Source organism: Moschus berezovskii, chromosome 5 (genome assembly GCF_049115385.1).
Source record: "Moschus berezovskii isolate FMDL1 chromosome 5, NW_MosBer_1.0, whole genome shotgun sequence".
Lineage (NCBI taxonomy): Eukaryota > Metazoa > Chordata > Mammalia > Artiodactyla > Moschidae > Moschus > Moschus berezovskii.
In genome coordinates, this window is record NC_142464.1 from 37567978 (window position 1) to 37588485 (window position 20508).

The 20508-nt window shown below is 35.4% G+C and overlaps 1 protein-coding gene across 6 annotated transcripts in view; it reads right to left on the bottom strand.

Annotated features, from left to right (window-relative positions):
- PDLIM5 (PDZ and LIM domain 5) overlaps positions 1–20508 on the bottom strand; it is a 251372-nt gene that overhangs the window by 90977 nt on the left and 139887 nt on the right. For 2 of the 6 annotated variants that reach the window (XM_055434166.2, XM_055434167.2), the window contains exons 5-7: positions 18861–19279; positions 8751–8923; positions 8371–8407 (exon numbers count right to left, since the gene is read on the bottom strand). In XM_055434166.2, the coding sequence (XP_055290141.1) occupies positions 8371–8407; positions 8751–8923; positions 18861–19279 (629 nt within the window). Of the gene's footprint in view, positions 1–6680; positions 7833–8370; positions 8408–8750; positions 8924–9240; positions 9259–11775; positions 11791–15724; positions 15742–18860; positions 19280–20508 lie in introns of those variants that run through there. The other 4 variants (XM_088836226.1, XM_088836227.1, XM_088836225.1 and 1 more) reach the window with 4 other exon arrangements.

Sequence of the window (20508 nt, forward strand, 5' to 3'; positions counted from 1 at the left end):
CTTGACATGATGTATTTTAGGTATATATGTTTCTAAAAGAATTAACTTTAAATAAAATTTTCTATGGCCTTCAATAATTCTCTATTATGGTCGGCCACATATTAATATTAGCTTTCAGTACATCTGATAATATGCAGGCTGGTTTTTTTCTTTTATCAGTGTTTTAGATTATACTTTTAACTTGAAACATTTCCTTAGTAATGATAAAATTTCTGCTGGCTTTTCCAATCAGAGCACTAAGCATTTCACATGTCTATTTCTAACATAAGTCATGTATTGTCACCTCACAGGAGTCACGGAGTTATTCATGTTAAAACAGACCAAAACCAGAAAGGAACATGGATTAACAAACAAATGTTCATTTAATATCTTCCACAACTATTCAACAGATAACAGCAAGGGAAAAGCATCAACTTTTGCCAGTTAGACTGCCCATCAATTCTCCTTCCAAGCAGCTTAGGAATGGCTCTACCTTATCCTCACTATAGCTATTAATTTTTTGATATTTTCATGAAGCTTTGACCTTATTCTGAATTTTCACTCAATTAAAAGTCATGTAAAACCTGTTGCAAACAATTTCTCTAAAACTGAACAGAGAATTGGAGAAATATGTAATTATATATAATTGGTACCATTAGTTATTGATGCTGCTGCTGCTGCTACTAAGTCGCTTCAGTCGTGTCCGACTCTGTGCGACCCCACAGACGGCAGCCCACCAGGCTCCCCCATCCCTGGGATTCTCCAGGCAAGAACACTGGAGTGGGCTGCCATTTCCTTCTCCATAGTTATTGCTAATTAGAGCCAAATATGGGGGTGGTGAAGAACACAAAAAGCTTGTGTTCAAGGAGCTTACACTCTAGTTATGGATATAGGACATGGAGACAAACACTTAACATTCCAATCAGAAAAGCAGGCACCACAACAGAGGTAACAATAGTACTTCCAACTGGGTCTAAGTCAGTGACTCTACTTTAGAATAGCTTTTTCTAAAGGCTAAGTTGTCAAAATGAATATTAGTAGAGAAAGGCAGCTGGTGTGTACTATGGACGGAATTGTGTCCTTCCTCTTAATTCATGTTGAAGCCCTAACATCTAATGCAACAGTATTTTTGAGACAGGGTTTATAAGGAGGTAATTAAGGTTAAATGAGGTCATAATGGTTGAGATTCTAATCCAAGACGACTGGTGTCCTTTAACACAAGAGACAGGCACCCATGGCTCGCACTTTCTGCTAGTCCACAGAGGAGAGGCCATGTGAGGACACAGAGACAAGCTGGTCAGCTTTCATCCAGACATGCCATGCCTCACTAGAAACCTACCCTGCTAGCACCTGGGTCTTGGACTTCTAGCTTTTAAAACTGTGAGAAAATTAATTTCTGTTGTTTAAGTCATCAAGTCTGGATATCTTGTTATGGCAGCCTCAGCTGACTAAGAAGTAGTTCACTAGAGATGAAGTTTACATTGTAAACACCCACTTGCAAATAGAATAAGATCCAACCAACCAGTCCATTCTAAAGGAGATCAATCCTGGGTGTTCACTGGAAGGACTGATGCTAAAGCTGAAACTCCAATACTTTGGCCATCTCATGAGACGAGTTGACTCACTGGAGAAGAGTCTGATGCTGGGAGGGATTGGGGGTGGGAGGAGACCGGGATGACAGAGAATGAGATGGCTGGATGGCATCACCGACTCGATGGACATGAGTTTGAGTGAACTCCGGGAGCTGGTGATGGACAGGGAGGCCTGGCATGCTGTCATTCATGGGGCTGCAAAGAGTCGGACACAACTGAGCGACTGAACTGAACTGATACAGTTTACCCTTGAACACATGAATCTGAATTGCACTGGTCCACTTAGTGGATTTTTTTTTTTTACTAAATACATACTGTAGTACTACCCAATCCATCTTGGCTGAATCCAAGAATGCAGAACCACAGAAAAGGAGGGCTGACTGTAAAGTTATATGTGTATTTTTGACTGTACAGGAGGTTGGCACCCCAACCCCCTACACTGTTCAGAGAGCAACTATATTTATATACTTAAATATTTATCTTTACGTATACATCTATGTATAAATGTCTAGGAAGAAACAGCATGCCTATTAGAATGCCTTTTCCCTTCAATTTATGTTTCACTAAGACTTTTGTATTCAAGGAGCTCAAATTCTAGTTGGAGATGCAGGATATGTAGACAGATATCCGTAACACAAATTAGAAAAGGAAGTGGGGGTGGGGGTGGGGCACTGTGGGTTAGAACCTGTGACTCGAGCAGCAGGTAGAAGAAGAAGATCTTGAAGAGAAGCATTTGTACTCGGCCCCACCATTCTCAGTGGCATTCCACTGGTCTTTTGGGAAGGTGATGGTTGGTTCTGTGGAATTATTCAGAGCACTAGAAGACACTTCTTCCCTTGGCCCCAGTAGCACCCTCCTGTCCTTGTGAGATATCTGTTTATCCCATACATTTCCAAAGGCCACTCTTAATTAGAGGTAAATTTTTAAAAGATGTCCCTTGTGGCTCAGTTGGTAAAGAATGTGCCTGTAATGCAGGAGACCTGGATTCGATCCTTGGGTTGGGAAGATCCCCTGGAGAAGGGAAGGCTATCCACTCCAGTATTCTGGCCTAGAGAACTGCATGGAATATATAATCCATGGGGTCGCAAGGAGTCGGACATGACGGAGCAACTTTCATTTTCACACTTTAAAGACATAAAGGAAACAGCAGAGGTGTTCAAATAAAATGTACTATGTGGCTAATATATTTGATTCTAAAATGTTCCATATGGAAAATTATAATATAAAAAATTTATTAAGTACTGTTTATTAGTTACAAGATCTTCTCACATTTATTCAGAGTTAATCTGTTTTTGTTTTGGAGCTTATTTCGTTAACTTATTCCTATATAGCCTTGATTATGTCTGATTACTTTCTTCTTTTTTTTTTTTTGCCAGTAAACCTACTTTATTTCAAGGATAAAAAATAAAACACTACAAACACCAAGGTAGGAAATAAAAGTTATTTATAATAGAAATACCTTTACCTACTTATTACTCCCAAGGTATTTCTGATGCAATTGACAAACAGACATCCTTCCCTCAAGGCAAAGAAAAGTAAACAAATCTTTCTTTTGAATTCCACACGTTTCAGGCTGCCCTAAACTGATCTTTCACTAATGATTTCCCTAAATGGTGTTTGTAATCTGGTCTGTGATGTAAGGAGAAGCAACGAGACGTGTCCCAGAATGAACGATGAGAAGGTGAAGACCAGAACCACGCTGAAGAGAACAGATACAAGTGAGGTCCAACCTGAGATGTAACAGAGCTCGCATGTCCCCTCCAGTTCAGCCCTACTGTGCTGCCACGGCCAGGCTTCCTCCCCACCCTCCCGCTGATCACTTCACTGCAGGTGGGCCGCTCCAGGAAGGCTTGGAACAAGGGATGTCGGTAGCTGCGGTGATATGTGAAAACCAAGACAGTTTTTTACAGAGGACTAAATTGTCAAACTCATCACTAAATTATGAACAGAGCATTATATGCCACATTTCTATACATAAACGTTACGTTTTTAAGTGACTTTATGTGTGTTCTGGGGCATTCTGTTCCCTACAAATACGTTACAATATACATTAATGTCTCCCTTTTTTCATCTTCAATAGATCTCAATGGGAAAAGAATTACATCGATCAGGGCTGGGACTAACTTTGTGGAGTAAGCTTTATTTAGAAAGTTGATTACCTCCCTGATTCTTCATTCTCTAATTTTACTTGAAAGTGATTGGATATGATAATCACCTTTAAACTTCCCATTTAAAATGCTGCGGACAGTACTGGGAACATAATTTACTTGTCTATATTGATTAAGAGTTATGTTTTGCATCATGCTTCCCGCCTCACATATCACATTCTGGCCACACTGTTCTTTCTGTTTTGTATACTTGCTATGCTTCCTTACACTTTGGGGTTCTCACACTTGTTTCCTGTGTCTTGAGCCCTCATCCCAACTCATAAAATCACCTGGTTGACCCCTTTTTCTCCCTCAGGCAATGCCATTAAGGTCATCTCCTCAATGTGTACATGTGTGATAAGGCGCTCAAGTCATGTCCAACTCTTTGCCAGGCTCCCCTGTTCATCCATACAATTTAAGTGATCCCACCCTGCCTAAACCATATTTCCTTTATATTAACTTATTGGTAAATAAATTATTACAGATGATCTTGTTTACGTATTTATCTGCTATTTACTCCTGAATCCCTAGCACACAGCAGTTTCCGGAATTCAAGTATTCAGTAACTACTCATGTGAAAGAATTAAAGTAGGTAACAAATAAACATTTACAATTTATAATATTTTAAATATACACTGGCAACTACAACAATTGCAAAATTATTTGGGGAAATTAATTCATCCTACATTCCTGAAAAACAAAAACATGAATAAAAGAAAACTCTCTTAACATCACAACTTTTATTAAACAAGCTCTCTAGGACTGTTTTTATCTGAGTTTTCCTAAAGGGCATAAGAATGTACAAAATGAGTAGGTTTCTGTTTCCACAAATAACTGTTTTTCAAGGTAACAACAACAAAAAAAAGATTGACTATGTGGAAGTCATTGTATCTTCTGGCTGTTAAAATATTTTAAGAAAAAAAATGGTGAAAATTCTTAAGAGTAACATTTCCAATTTTACATGAAAAACAAGTCTGTTGACAAAGAAAGTCTGTTGAAGAGAGGCAAACAAAAACAAGCTATAAATTAGGTCACTAGACTTACAACAATATTTTTGCAAGACGTTTTTATAATTTTTGGCTAGCTTTTAAGCTTGGAATATAAGATGTCCTAGGAGATTAACTGAGCACAGGAATTCAACCTCTGACAGGGTCAAACTGAATGTCCTTTGCCATCCTGGCTGAACATCTATCCGCATACTCTATTCCAGAGCTTGAGGGTCAGAAGGATCTGGAATTATAAACAGAGGCTGAAGGTACTGTATCACACAACTTTCTAATTATCAGGGCCTTAGCTACGGTGAAGGCATACCTTATAAAGTGAGTGATGGCAAGGAGTTACAAAGGGAAATACAAGCTCACTGAACAGAAACAAGAGGAAGGAAAGTAAAACATAAGAGCATAAAAATTATCTAATTATGTAAAAAGTGATGATATCTGACTAGGGCCAGGGTGTTGAGAAAAGGCTATGCCCATACACTACTTGAGGGAGAAGAAACCGCTACCCCCTTTCTGTGATGGGCAGGTTAAGATATTATCATCTTTATGTATCACCTTTATGATTTCATGGTCTGAGTTGGCAGCTCTATTATTTGCATATTATCCTAAAAATTATGAATGTAAAGAGTGATTTAAAGAAGAGTTAATAGTAATGATAATAATAACAACTCATTTATTTGGGGCTTCTGAGTCTCTTCACAGAAGGAAAAGCTCTAGAGGTCAATGAAGTCCACAGTATGAATGGAGGTGGGAAATGAATAAACACATAAAGATTCTATGTATTAGATAAATGCAGAATCTTTACAAGGCAATATGTTACCTTTTTCTGCCTGTGCAATAACTTCAAAGATCAATCAAAAGCTCTGAAGACCACATGGTAGAAAACAAATGCATACGGACAAGTTACCTTTGTTTATGTTTGCTTATACGTTACTAGACAGCTGGATGAGCCATTTGGCATCCCAGAAATGACTCTTTTAATTGCATATTAAAATTGTTTAAAATTAGATAAATTGCATTTATCTAAATCTATGGTTTCAATGAGACATTAAGTATTTTATTTTTAATTAGGTACGGTATTAAAACTCTACTTTTCAACGGCACCTTCAAACTCTACCTTTTCAAGTTATATGGTTTTACATACATATGTTCTCTTTTTTTTTATTAAGGAAAAATTATTTTATTTACCTAAAACTCTCTTTCTAGTAGCTCTTTCTCTCAACTCTGAAGTTTATTCTAGAAATCTGATTCTTGTAAGATACCATGTTTACTCTAGCCAAGAACATTTATTTTCACAAGAACTTGATTTTTTATCAAGTGTTGTCTCCTGAGATTAGTGAAGAATTATAGGGTATATGAAAACCTGGTCTAAGAAAATAGGTTTTCTTATAAAGGCCAGGGACACAGTAGCAACTGGGACTGATGTCAGAAACATAAAATCAAAAGCAGTATCTGAAGAACTGATACAATTAAAAGAAAGAAAAGGACTGTAGTACAAATGAACACAGATAAATCCTAGAATTATTTTTAAAAGCACATTTGGCATGCCAAATTTTAAACAGTAATCACTAACTGAAATTAATGTTAGTTTCTCCAAATTATGAGGCAGTTTCCCTATCCTACACTGACATTAAAATCAAGAAAACCTGGAAAAGTAAAAATGGAACCTTAATTGAAGACAAAGATGCTTCAGTAATAATTTTCCACAAAGCCTAATTCTATGTTGTGCCCCAACCTATTCTTATGTGTTTCTCACAGAAGATGTTACATAAAATAATGTAACAATGCACAGAAAAAATATGTATCTTTCATATTCTATGCTCACATTTTAGCAATCTCACAAAATTAAAAAAAATATATTCCAAATTAAGTATCAAGAGAAATATTTATTTTACCCAAGTGGTACTATAAAGTCTTAGATAGTTTGTTACTAACTTCAAGGAAACAGAAAACAACTACAAAGCTAAGTTAAAGGCAACTTTATTACAATACTTTTCCAAACTTCAAAACGCATTCATTATTGAATTTAATCTAATATATAATACATTATATTACAAGATAGAAAGCATTTCTGGTCAGATATTTAGCTTGCATGTATCTCCCAAAACAGAGATTCCTAGAAAGCAACAACACACAATTATTTATATATCACTAAGTAAACTATTTCTCTGATGTCACATAAAGAATCATTCATATTGCAATTTATTTTATGTTCGTTTACCCTTTTTTAGAAATAAAGCAAAGCTATCTTGTCTACATGTTACTAGTTAATACCTAGAAGTTGTTTACACCCTAAACGTATCCACCAGCCTAGAGATACTTCCTTTGGTAGAAAATAGGATTTTTAAACTAACCAAACCAAAAGAGCACTTTATTTCCCCACTGCAAATAGGGGCAGAATTCTCTTCTTTCCTTTTTTTAGGAGCCAAATCTGGGCCTCCTGCTCTTCAGACAGCCATCCTCAATAGCTCTTCCTTTAAAACATACCCAAATTATAACAAACTCTGTTCTAATAAAGTCATTTCTATTTTATCTTGCCTCTGTGTATTTGCTTACTTAGAAGCGTTTACAACCCACTTTGAACATTACATAATAATGAACTTAAAAGTAACCTTGGGAAATGTAATAACATAAAGAAAGTATTTTTCCCAATTGCACAAGGACATTATTTGCTCATCCACTTCTGCTTCAACCAACCAACCCAACTTCACTTACAAAAAGAATTCTTTTTCCAAGGTTACTCCCATAAAAACAGTAAAAACACATGTAAATCCATTGAATCAATCTAGCTCCTTACTGTTCTCTCTTGGTTTAACATTTGTGGGCTACCAAATAGCACAAAACATGTTCATCCTCCTCATTTTCGAAACAGCAGGAAATGGTTAGAAAAGTATAGAAAGGTTCTATTTTTTCTTTCATAAGGCAAATTTAATACAGATTTGGCTAAGAAGTTGGAGAAAAAGAACAAGTGAATGAAAAGGTATGTGCTGCCTGCTGGGGTGGGGGGGGCAAGCCTCAGAAATCACTGTACGTTAAGAGCACGTGCTGAAACTTCATGGTGCCAGTCACGTAATTTTGTGTATTTGGGACTAAAGACGTGAAGGGGTATCTTTTCCCTGTGGAAATAAAAAGAAAAGAAAAAAGAAAAAGAGATTGATAGAAGAGTTGTAAGAAAGAGAAAGAAAAGTTCCTACATTTAGATCACCATGCAGAAAACATGCCTTCTAAAAGCTTAATCTCACAGAGCTGTTTGATTTAATAGCAAAGATTTTAAGGGTAGAGCATTTTTAGAAATACGGAAATTAATCTATAGAGCCCTCTTGGACACTTCAATCTTTATTCCCCAAATGAAGCAACTGCAAGACACATGAACTCATTCACAGAGATCTGCAGTGTTAGCAAAGCAACCCCAAATATACCCTTCTGCCCACTTACTTCAATACTGAAGAAAATAAGCCACAGACAAAAAATTCAGACATTATCAACTAAATTAAAAACCTCTAACTCACGTATTTAAGTGCCACAAAAGGCACCCAAGTTAAGCCCCTAATTGTAAAGACAAAATGCCACACTATTCCCTTGAAAAGGTGAAAAACAAAAACAGACCATTCATAAAAGGAAAGCATTCAATTTACAAGAAAACGGGCCACTTACTTTGCCTTCTTTGTATTATCGGCTTCAGACTCTTTCACTGAAATAAAATAAGCGATGTCCAATGTCAGTTAGCTTTTTTAACTTTTAAGCAATTACCTTTATCAATTACCAAACGGTTACGTTACCAGAGCCACTAAAAAAATCCCTCACCACTGTACAACCATTGACTGTACTGCAGTCAGTACCACAACTATTAATATTTCTATACTTTTTAAACATAGCTCTTCTGGGCTGGTTGCTTATTTACAGGACCACTAGGCATAATTTAAAAGCAAACTTTCAAGAATATTACTATTTCCCAGTAACTGTCCAGCAGTCTAAACACTACACTCTGTGGCAAAAAAATATTCATCCATTAGAATCCCTAGCTATTTACTTACGATGTTCAGTCCCAGTGATCTGGGCAAGGATTCGGAAAGAACGAGATTGAGTCGTTCCAGTCCTCGGACGCCAGTCTTCAGTATCCTCAATCAGCCTCTTCTTGCTGGCATCGCTGTGAGTAGGTATGTGATAAAACTCGGTATTACGATCCATAATGTGTTTTCTTGGTGGGCTAGGGTTAAGAAGGAAAAAAAAAAAAAGATTAAAATATTTTTAATTACATTAAGGCTAAAATATCCTCTCCCATATTATTTACAAGTTATACATTTAAGTCCTAATGTTCCTTTTGTATATTTTGCTTTTTTCAAGAATGTGTGACACATGTGTGTGTGCTCAGTCATGTCTGACTTTCAGGTATACTAACATTTTTTCTTTTTTTAAAAAAAGCATCTTTTTAAAAAGTATACTAGGCTTTTTAAGTTTTTAAAAAAGGTACTTATATGATAACAAAAAATTATAGTATAAATGTCTATTCAACAGAAAGGTTACCGTCTGGGTGGGATTTTCCTTTTAATTGACAGAAGAAGGCAGCAGAAGAGAGATTTCCAACATGAAGAAAAGGAAAAGAAAAGAATAAGAAAAGAAGGAAAATAATAAGAAATTGCAAAGTCCACAGTAATTAAAATCAAACAATTCAAAATTACTTGTATTATTCATCTTCTGGCTAACAAAACAGATATGAATTATATTCCCAAGCATGGTTAAATACCCCTATGCTAGTAAAATGTGTTGGATTTCACAAAATTAAATGATCATTTCATCACTAGGCCCAAGAGCCAGGAATAATTTAGTACAGGCCAAATCAGCAATTCCAAACACAATTTTGAAAAGGGTCAGAACTGTTATTTTCCATAGTATTCTCATTTATGTGTACAGATATCCCTCACCCTAAACAAAGTTAGGTGAAAGATCACCAATGTGAAGAGATGTAGTGTTACACAAATGAAATGGAAACAAATGAAATATTTATCAAAAGACCAAGATACAAATCGTGGCTCTGTGACTTTTCAAATATATAATTGTGGACAAGTCAATCTCACTGAGTCAATTTTTTCATTTATAAAATAAAAATATCATGCACAAAGTAGCACTGTCTTCAGGGTTAAATGAAATAATATATATGAAAGGGATTTGCAAACTACAGAGTTCAAGAACCTTGAGTTTGCTAAGAATATTCATTTTTCTATTAAGAAAGCATAAATATTAAGGAATTTACAATGTACATTATTTTAACACTTAAAGATCTAGGTAACTTTATAAATACTCCCCCTTCTCAACATCTCCAGGCAAAACTGGATAAATACTAATGAATTTCTAGTTTCAATTCAGAAGAGAAATAGGAACCTGAGTATGGACTAGCAGACACCCAGCACAAGATCCAAGCAGAGAAAGTGCCCTCAGAGTGTCAGATATGCATGGAAACACCTGTTAGATTAACTCAATGCTAGAAAATCACACTGCTATCAGAATGCCACACGACTGCTGCCATTTTAACAGGGATAAAATCAAAACTTGTCACAGTACACATTTCTACCCCAGAGACATGAGAGAATTAACGTTAACACCAGCTGTGCAGTCAGACAATACTTCTAACCATACATCTTCTACTCAGTATACATTTTAGGCAAGTCATTTAACTTCTCCAAGTTTCAATATTTCCCTTCTAAGAAACGGGGATTTTATCTACCCTAAAGGGTTGTATTGAAAAACAATAAGATAGGTAAAGTAGGTAAAATGCTTCCCGGAGTAGGTAACAAAAAGTAATCACATAATGGTGTTCTTTTATGATTACTAGAAAAATTATCTGCAATGCATATTCTAAGAGTATAAATCATCTAGGGCTTCCCTGGTGGCTCAGACAGTTTTGGGAAGGGAATGGTTACCCATTCCAACATTCTTGCCTGGAGAATTCCATGGACAGAGGAGCCTGGTGGGCTTTGGAATACATGTATTTATAGATGTATATAAATCATCTATATATATATATTACAGAATTGTATTTATATATACTAATAATAACATTTTAATACTATTCATATTTAATGATTATATTTAATAGTAATTCAAGTTATTTATGATAAAATTTCAATAACCTGGAAGTGAAATACCTTAAACACCTTTTACTAATAGTGAATAAAATCTCCCAGTTCTTTTATAATTTCCTAAATTAGAAAATAACATTATTTCATAAATACACTGTCTTTGATAGATTCCTAAACAGACAACACTTTATCTTATGCAATTATTTGAAAAACTTTATTTTTAAGCTACTAAACTTATAGTTTTAAATTTCTCTATAATCAGTAAGTGTTGTTAACTCTTAAATGGTGCCAGTTGCAGGTATTTTATCCTCGATAAAAGGTTTGGATTATAAAAATACAAAAGAAAAAAATGTCTAACTAGGACACTAAGATGAATAAAATGACACCACTTAAGAATATTTTTTAGCTACGACACACTTGAAAAAGTATAGCACATCTTAGACTGTGACATTCACCACAGCTTAAGTTCTATGTCAAGTGATAGAAAGTTTCTAAACATTTACTGGCTTTGACACTCTAGACTCTTATAATGATGACTAAGTAAGGGAATAATATGAATAATTTTATTTTTAAAATTCATTTTGGATAGAACATAAACAACTATCAAGAGCAAATAATTTATTTCAAAATAGACATTAAAAGTAGCAAGTTTATTCAAATTAAAAAAAAATATTAAACAAGGGAGGCCCCACCTACATCTCTGACTCCAATATTTGCTGTCTATAATACCTATCCACCTTCCTGAAAATTTAGACAAGTCTTCCCACTGCAGAAGTGTGGGTTTTCTAAACACACCCACTAATTCATATGAAGTTCTCTAATGTGAAAAACAAGTTTCCTAGTTTCCTCAGCACACCTGAAAATGCTAAGCAATGAGAAGACACTAATAAAATTTGCTGATGGTGTTAAGTTGAAAGCCAGATGAAAAGTTACAGAGAGACAATGATGAAAATTAGAAAGAAACCACTGATTAGGTACTTACACGGTGCCAGGGTTACTGAAGGAGGAAAAATACACACACAAGAAGATGTGATAGAGGGGAAAGGACATTGAAGTTCCCAGGATGATGGAAAACATAGATGAGGCCAGAAAAAGAAGAAAATGAAATAACAAAATTCAAAACACTGAATTTACATGAAAATTAAGATGCTACACCAAACATCATGCTTCAAAATAATTATGTAAAAGGCAGACAAACAAAAATGAACAAGTGTTAGTTGAAATTCTATTACATTGTTACTATTTGGATAACAGTTTTATCTATGCTGCTTGTTTCCAAAAACACTGAAAAATAATTTGTGTATTAATGCCAGTCCATTCTAAAGGAGATCAATCCTGGGTGTTCATTGGAAGGACTGAGGCTAAAGCTGAAACTCCAATACTTTGGTCACCTCATGCGACGAGTGGACTCACTGGAAAAGACTGATGCTGAGAGGGATTGGGGATGGGAGGAGAAGGGGACGACAGAGAATGAGATGGCAGGATGGCATCGCCGACTTGATGGACATGAGTTTGAGTGAACTCCAGGAGTTGGTGATGGACAGGGAGGCCTGGCGTGCTGTGATTCATGGGGTCGCAAAAAGTCGGACACGACTGAGCGACTGAACTGAACTGAACTGACTGAATGCTAGATCAAGCCTCGTTAATAATACCAAGAGAGAAAGATCTAATATTTAAAATATTTTCTTTGCTGTTGTTGTTTAGTTGCTAAGTCGTGTCTGACTCTTTGGCAGCCCCATGGACTGTAGCCCGCTAGGCTCCTCTGTCCCTGGGATTTCCCAGGCAAGAATACTGGAGTGGGTTACCATTTCTTTCCCCAAGGGATTTTCCTGACCCAGGGATCAAACCTGCGTCTCCTGCACTGCAGGCAGAATCTTTACCACTGAGCTCCCAGGAAGCCTCAAATATTTTTTTCTAGGTTTCTATAAAATTTATTTTATCCTACAATGTGGCTAACAAAAGTCAGAGATTAAAATATAAATTAGATGTCAGATGTAGAAACAGATCGTTTTAAAATCACTTTTAAAATTAGAGCAGACTAAGAGAAAACCTTTCATTCTCACATAATATAACAAGTATATATTAACAAGTATAGTCTTCTCAGATGAATTATTCTGAACCATACATTACAAAGGAATGATACACTTTTGAAAATTTCCTCTTATTTTTTAAAATGTAGTGATTGTGATGAAAGACATATGAAGCAGTGGGTCATTAATAATGGGCTATTACTCAACTTTCATACTCTCCCCTGTCTATTATTACCACTGCCCTCATGCACAAGCAAATCCCAGGAAGTTTAGAACTGATTTGTAGGAACTCCAGAGTACTATATTAGCAGCAGCATAATTACTGCCCAGAAAGGCATGTCTGATATATGGTCAAAGAACTAGATTAATAACATCTAAAGAGGGACAATAAAATTCATTCACATAGCCTATTAAGTATCGAATCATTAAAAACAAATATATTCACATTCCATTACATGTAAAGAAGGTAAGTATTAACTCTATATAGTTTCTCAACACATTGTTGAATCAATTCTACTACAATAAAGTTTAGTCAGAGTAAGTAAAAATTCATTGCAAATGTGGTAAGAAAAAGTGCCTACCGTTTTGAATGCTAAGACTGTACAGTGAAGCTAAGCTGTATTTCCACATCAAAGTCAGTGTCATAAACTCAATATAGGACTGAGTTTTGCTGAGTGGGGGTGAGACACGGGATTAAGTTAATCTCAGTAATTTATGGGTATTTACTCTTCTCCAAGCCTTATTATTCAATGAAAAGTACTCTCTCCTCTTCCTTGACACTTCAAATAGTAGAGAAACAGTTCTACAAAATAACCTCCTCTGACCAGAATAAAATCTTAAAAATATATTTGAACATTGCAAAGTTTGAGAAAGAAGTTATATTGCAAAATGAAGTTGTGGTGGAGATATTCTATGATGTGGTGAGGGGTAAGCAGAAGAGGGTTGATTGGTTAAAGTCTAAATATGTCAATTTTAATATGCTAAAAAGGTATTTTCATGAATTTTATAAAGTGTGCCCAAGTGGAATAGCCCATCATACAACACAGTGGCATCTGTGCCAATGGGCTTTTCACCCTGACTATGCTGCCCACTCCCGCTATGCCTGGACAAGCTGCAACCCCCAGGAACTTCTTTTCCCTCAACAGTGAAACATTACATTCTCTATCTTTGGATAGAGATATGTCTATCCAATGGATACTTTTCTATCTTTCAGACTTCCTGCAGGGACATATGTTTACATGTTCTTGAAAGCACTTTGATAACTATACAAATACAAATTTGTTGTTAGAATAGATCCTCCAGTTGCTCAATATAAAAAAAGTACCATTAAACCCAACTGTAGTTTATGCACGTTATTCATTCATGTAGTTTCAATGCATTCAATTTATCAAGACTGTAACCATTAAAAACAAATACTAATTCAAAGTAACAGAAATAAGTTCAGGTCACAAACAGGTGACAGAGCAAGACACACCAAAATTTGGCTTCAAAAATCCCTAGGCTCCAATCTTAGCTCTATCACTTACAAGCTGCATGCTTAGACAATTAAGTAACTTCTCAAGGTTCAAAGTTTAAATGAGAATTCCATCATATACTGCAGTTAAAAACATATAGCACAATGCATAGTAACATTTAGTAACAATGAATATTATCCTTGAATTTTAAAAAATATACATTTAACCTAAATGTGGTTATTTTTTCAAGTTCCATTTTCCCCCCTTACAAGTCAAATTATTACACTGGAATCTCATAACTAGTGAAAGCCTTTCTGTAACAAGAATTTAACTTTAAGTAGACAATCAATAAATCAGGGCTTGGGGAGGTTTCTCTAGTGCACTGCTGTATAATATTCTTATATGACTGTAACATGTTCCTTGAAGTGAAGTGAAAGTCGCTCAGTCATGTCCAACTCTTTGCAACCCCATGGACTATACAGTCCATGGAATTCTCCATGCCAAAATACTGGAGTGGGTAGCCTTTCCCTTCTCCAGGGTATCTTCCCATCCTAGGGATCGAACCCAGGTCTCCCACATTGTGGGCGGATTCTTTACCAGCTGAGTAACAAGGGAAGCCCTATTCAATTAGTGAGATCATAACCATACTGGAATAAAGTCGCTCTAATTTAATAATAATAATAATTATTATTTAATAGCTAATTCCCTCAAGTGTGTCTAAGATATTCCATATTTTCAATTGTACTCTAGAGTATGATGATAAGGAAATTTCAGCATATGCTGAGAATAATCATAACACAAAATTAAGTTCTTGTCTAATGTGATTTTTATCAACTTTAAAGCTAGTAATCACTAGTTTATCATCAATACCAACAGACACAAAGTTCTGACGTTGTGATTTCCAATGTCTATGCCAAGTACCTGTGACACTTAACTCATTGCAAAGGTGTACAGACCTTCTATTAGTCAATGACACACAATTGCATACATAAGAGTTCTATGTCTTTCAGCAACACTGGCTGAAAAATCAAAAAGGTTCTTAGAGACTTTACCTGGGAAATACTGGGTTTTGATATGAATTTGGAAGTCAACTCAGTTTTATAATATAGACAATTCACTAGTGGCACATGTATTTATGCTTTCTCTTCTGTCTTTCTCATCTAACAGTCTTGACTGCTACAGATTACCTGCAACATAACGTCTTTTAAACTGTCACACAGCAAACCCCACATATACTTCATGACGAAAGTTAAACACTATTTATCACCATAAAGCAATTCACCACAACATAGCAATGCAAACAAAACTTATTGAAAAGACTAAATGTGGTTATTCTAAAGTACAGCTCTTTTGCAAAATTTAACTTAATTTTGCAAAAATCGGGCATTCATGCTGTTTACTCATATATAAATCACCATATTTCCTCTCCAGTAATGTGGATACTAACTTTGTCACTTTTGTTTTCTGCAAAGAGAAAAGCATTTAAAATATTACTACCATATCATATTTTTTATCTTTCAAGGCCAGGTTCATCAAAATACCACATACGAACTGTTAGAAGAGACTGCAGTCCAATGAAATTAAAATTAATAAAGAATATATGAAAGACTTACCTCTTGAAAGCAGTGGCACATTATAATGCAAGAGCATATGGAAAGGAAAAAGGTAAATCACTTAAACTACTTGATGCAAAATAGATTCCCTTTCAGTTTGGAATATAAAACTCCATTTTACTCTAAGTAGAGCAGGGAGAGTAGTAAAGAAAATAGTAAGCCAAGACTACAAATTCATATATGAAGAAGATGGACTAAAAACTTCTAAAAAGTGCCTCATTCCATTATTATTTGTAAGAAGGAACAGGAATGCTAGCATAGTAGTATTAATATTCTAAAAATATCAACATAGTTGTTAGATTTCATACTATTAGGATAACTATTTCTCAGTAATGATGCATAATTCATAAGCACTTGTTGTGTCTTATGTTTATTATAAAACTAAACAAATTTTAGTGGGACACTATAAATACTAATAGTCCTCCTGCTTTGAATAAAAACAATTTATCCATTTAACTTTACATCCTTGTAAACTCCTAAATTTTTGGTTACTGGTAATTAGGTTTTACAATAAAGAGTAATAAAAAGTAACAACTCTCAACTGTGTAAGACATTCGTTGCAATCATTTGTAACACTATAAAAATATGTAAAATTCAATAATCACACACTTAGTAAAAAGGCTGACAGTGATTTCAGGAAAAGAGTTTGACACCTGATGTAGGAAACATATTCATTAATGCCACAAACACCTGCTTTTCAAAATTACATCACTGACTAGTAAATAGTAAAATGTGAGATTTATTTTTGATTTCTCTGATCTAAATAGTAAGAGAAACAGCAGAAAGAGTAGTGGAAATTTGTCTACAGAATTTCACAAACACCACAATTTTGTTTTCATAGTAATCAAGTTTTCATTGTGCTAACACACCGGGTCAACACCTGAAATTAAGCAACTTTTAAATATAATCAATTTACAAATGCAAAGCAGTAACTTGCTTGTTAATGATGCAAAATATATAATAGTCCCTTTTGTCCTGAATCTTGGACAGTGCAGGACACCAGACGTGTACTCAATAACTATATGTCAACTAAGAAATCACTATAAAGTCCCTGTAACTATATCACTGCCTACAAAGTTGAAAATAATAAGTCATTTCAGGAATCACCAAAGCTATACCCATAAAACACAAAGTTTCAGCTTCGTGTTTCCGATATAATAGTTTTCTGTAACCCCAGTTTTGCTTTTATCTCTACAATTTTCTATTAAGAAGCCTTCCTTATAAAATTTTATGAAATGTTAGGAAGGAGAAAAGATTTTAACTTAAACACTTCCTTCAAAAGAAGTATTTTTTTTCCTACTGAACCTGGAATTTAACAAACAAAATAAACTTCTGCTTTTAGTTTTCCACGAGACTAGTATTTGATAGGCAGCATCTGTCTTTTCAGGGGGCTTCCCAGACGGGTCAGCAGTAAAGAATCCATCTGTAATGCAGGAGACACAGGCTCGATCCCTAGGTTGAGAAGATCCCCTAGAGAAGGAAATGGCAACCCTCTCCAGTATTCTTGCCTGGGAAATCCCATGGACAGGGGAGCCTGCTGGGCTACAGTCTACAGGGTTGCAAAGAGTCAGACACAATTGAGCACACACACATCTGTCTTTTCAAGATACTTACTTTGATTACTCTAAAATCTATTATCTTAAAATAGACAAATCAGAAAAATGACAACCAAATGCACCTCAACACTACATACTATTTATCTTCCTCATACGAGAGAAATAACTTTCTTTGAAAGGCACCAGCTTTCCTCAGTATATACATCAAAACTTTCAAAAGTCACCCACAACCACAAAACCACACATAGGGCCCAGGAGCTGTCCTTCCAGACTTGCTCCTTTCTCTCAGTAGCAGCCTGGAGCCCTGCCACCTTCTTTTTCAAAGCCCCCAAGTTGCCATGGGAGCAGTCCTATGAAAGCACAGCCCCCTCATTACATGAATTAACATTCAGAAGGGATTATCTCAGAAAGGACCTAACTACACAATTATTTTAATTACATTTTCCTGGGAACTGACATTGGTTAAAAACAATCACGAATGCAGATTATTTCCTTTTAAAAGACACTTTTGTCACAATAAATGTGATCAAAATGACTTTACAGAAATGATTTTGGTTTAAAGGATAGTCACTGGATTCCCAAAATAAAATAACCATCTATAAATGATGGCTACTGAAAACAGACTTCAATTTTTAACAAATCTATGCCACAAAAAAAGAGGAAAATTATAAGAACTGGATTCTCAGAAATTTATTAAACATTATATATTTAGTGTCCAGTGCTTTAAATCTATTCATTTTAGAAAAATGTTTACAATGAAAGTATTCTCTAATTTGCTTCTGATGTTCTTAAGCATCTGTTAAAGTTACTGTCCTCTCATCACTGTTTGCTTTTAAAGACTAAATTTCAGTGTAAGTTTATCTGAAAAGAATGTGGCTTAGCTAGCTGACCCTAAGCTAATGAATGCATCATACATAGACATGAGTCAAAACTAAATTTGTTTTCTGTCTTCAGACTACTTCCTAGAAAAAAAAGCTTCTTACAAGCTTCTCATTTCCTCTCTCTTTAGCATGATACATAAGCTGACACGACTGCAACCATTCTATTTCAACTTTAGGTGACGCATAAAAGAATGGAAAAATTGAAAAAGAAAGATTCAAGATTTGCCTTGCATTATAAGGGCCAGCTGCTCCACGTTGTTCCAGACTTGGAGAAAAAGAGTTACAGAGTCTGTTACAAGATTCATAACAGGTCAAGATGCACAATTAGGTTTGGATTAACCTATAATTGCCTTGCAGAGGGTGCTGTGTTGTATATAACATAAAGCTACATTACGTGTTAATGAAGCAAATGAAACTTCATTTCCCTTCTTTCAGAGAACAGCTGATTTGGGGGTGGGTGGAGATTAAGTACTGCCTGGAAATTGCCTGAAAGAAGAGTTTGGTAAGAGCAGAAAGCACCCTTGGCCACCTACCCATTTTGCTGTTTACTGTCACCCTGGGATCCTCTTCTCTGTCCCTCCGCTAGCTCCTGGGCAGTCTCGGCACACACGCTGGTGACTGTGGGCTGCCGTGGGACATTAACTGCAGGTTTACCAGCGCTCACCGCAGATGACCGCTGGTCAGCACTAAGATTGGTATTAGCATGCGGTCCAGATGCAGCGAATGGGGGAGAAGTGACTGCGGCCACGGGTGGAGGGGAAGCATGTGATGAAGTGGTCGCGTGGGCTGGGGTGAAGGCAGACGATGGTGATGGGATGGATGTGACTTTTGGTGAAGACACAGAACCAAAGGGCCGCGGGGCCTTATTGTAGGCCGTGTTGGTTGTGGAAGTGACTTTGGACACAGCAGGAGATGGAATGGGCACAGGTTTAACTACTTCTTTAGGTTCTCCCTATGTAAAATAAAAATAAACATACACAAAACACGGCAAAGACATGCAAAATAGATCCACTGAAAAAAACACACAGCTAGTTTGTAAAAAGACAAACACAATTATGTTAGAAGGCCAAACTTTACATGTTTCCGGATAGAAATAATGAGCTGATAAAATATTAGCACGCATGCTAACTGCTCTCAACATGCATAACACAAATGCACATACTGAGTAGATAAACTTTTTTCAAAAAATGAAAGGAGTTCAAAATATTTAGGAAATAGATTAGGAAAGTTATCAAAAAGCCTAAAGGCCAACATAAGTGCCAATTTAGACATATTCCAAAGGAAAATTTTTTTAATACCCCACAGTAAACATCACTAATCAAAACATTTATTTTAAAATATCCAGAGTCTCAACTACAATTCCATCTTTTAAACATGTTTAATTACTCTCCAGAGCACAATTATTTGATTCATGCAGAAGCAGCTGGACATTTCTAATTCTTCAATTAAAAAAAAAGAAGGAATGTTCATTTTCATCTAATTCAGAAATGTGAACATTCTAATTATTTTGATTAAGAAGTTGCTCCTTAAAAATAAAACACAAAACGAAACAAAATCAATCCTTTCCCTTTTCTATAGACCACCTGTTTCTCTCTCTGGAATGTTTTGAGATATCGCTAAAGATGGAATAAAATTCTTCCTTTTTCCAAAATAAATATTCAAAAGTAACATGAGAAAAAAGATCTTAAATGTTTCTTCACAGACATCAAAGAAAAAAAAAAACTAAGAAAGATCAATTCTACCTAAAATTAACAGAATTTGTGTTTGCAAACCCCCATCACAAAACAAGTGTGAATTTAAAAATAAAACCAGCTTAATCTTCTATGATATTCAAGAATAAGTCCTTATCATCCCCAAAGAAAAACAATCAAATTCTTTAAAAAGTACATAATGGTAGCTCTATTATGTTTAATTTAAAGGACGAAAAGTAATCTAATCTTACAGAAACAATAAAGCTGAGGGGGATAAAGTAACTCAATGCCTCAGGGAATCAATATGAGCAAATTCATTGAAAAAGCACAAGTAAAATTAAGGAGAAAACCCCCCAAAGCACAAAACCAGATGTAAATGAACAATGGTTTGGGACAATTTGAAGATACATATATATATAAGAAAAAGGGTACTTGCCAAAAACCTAATCCAAGAATACTCTGAAAATATAATTTTAAAATGTAATTTAAT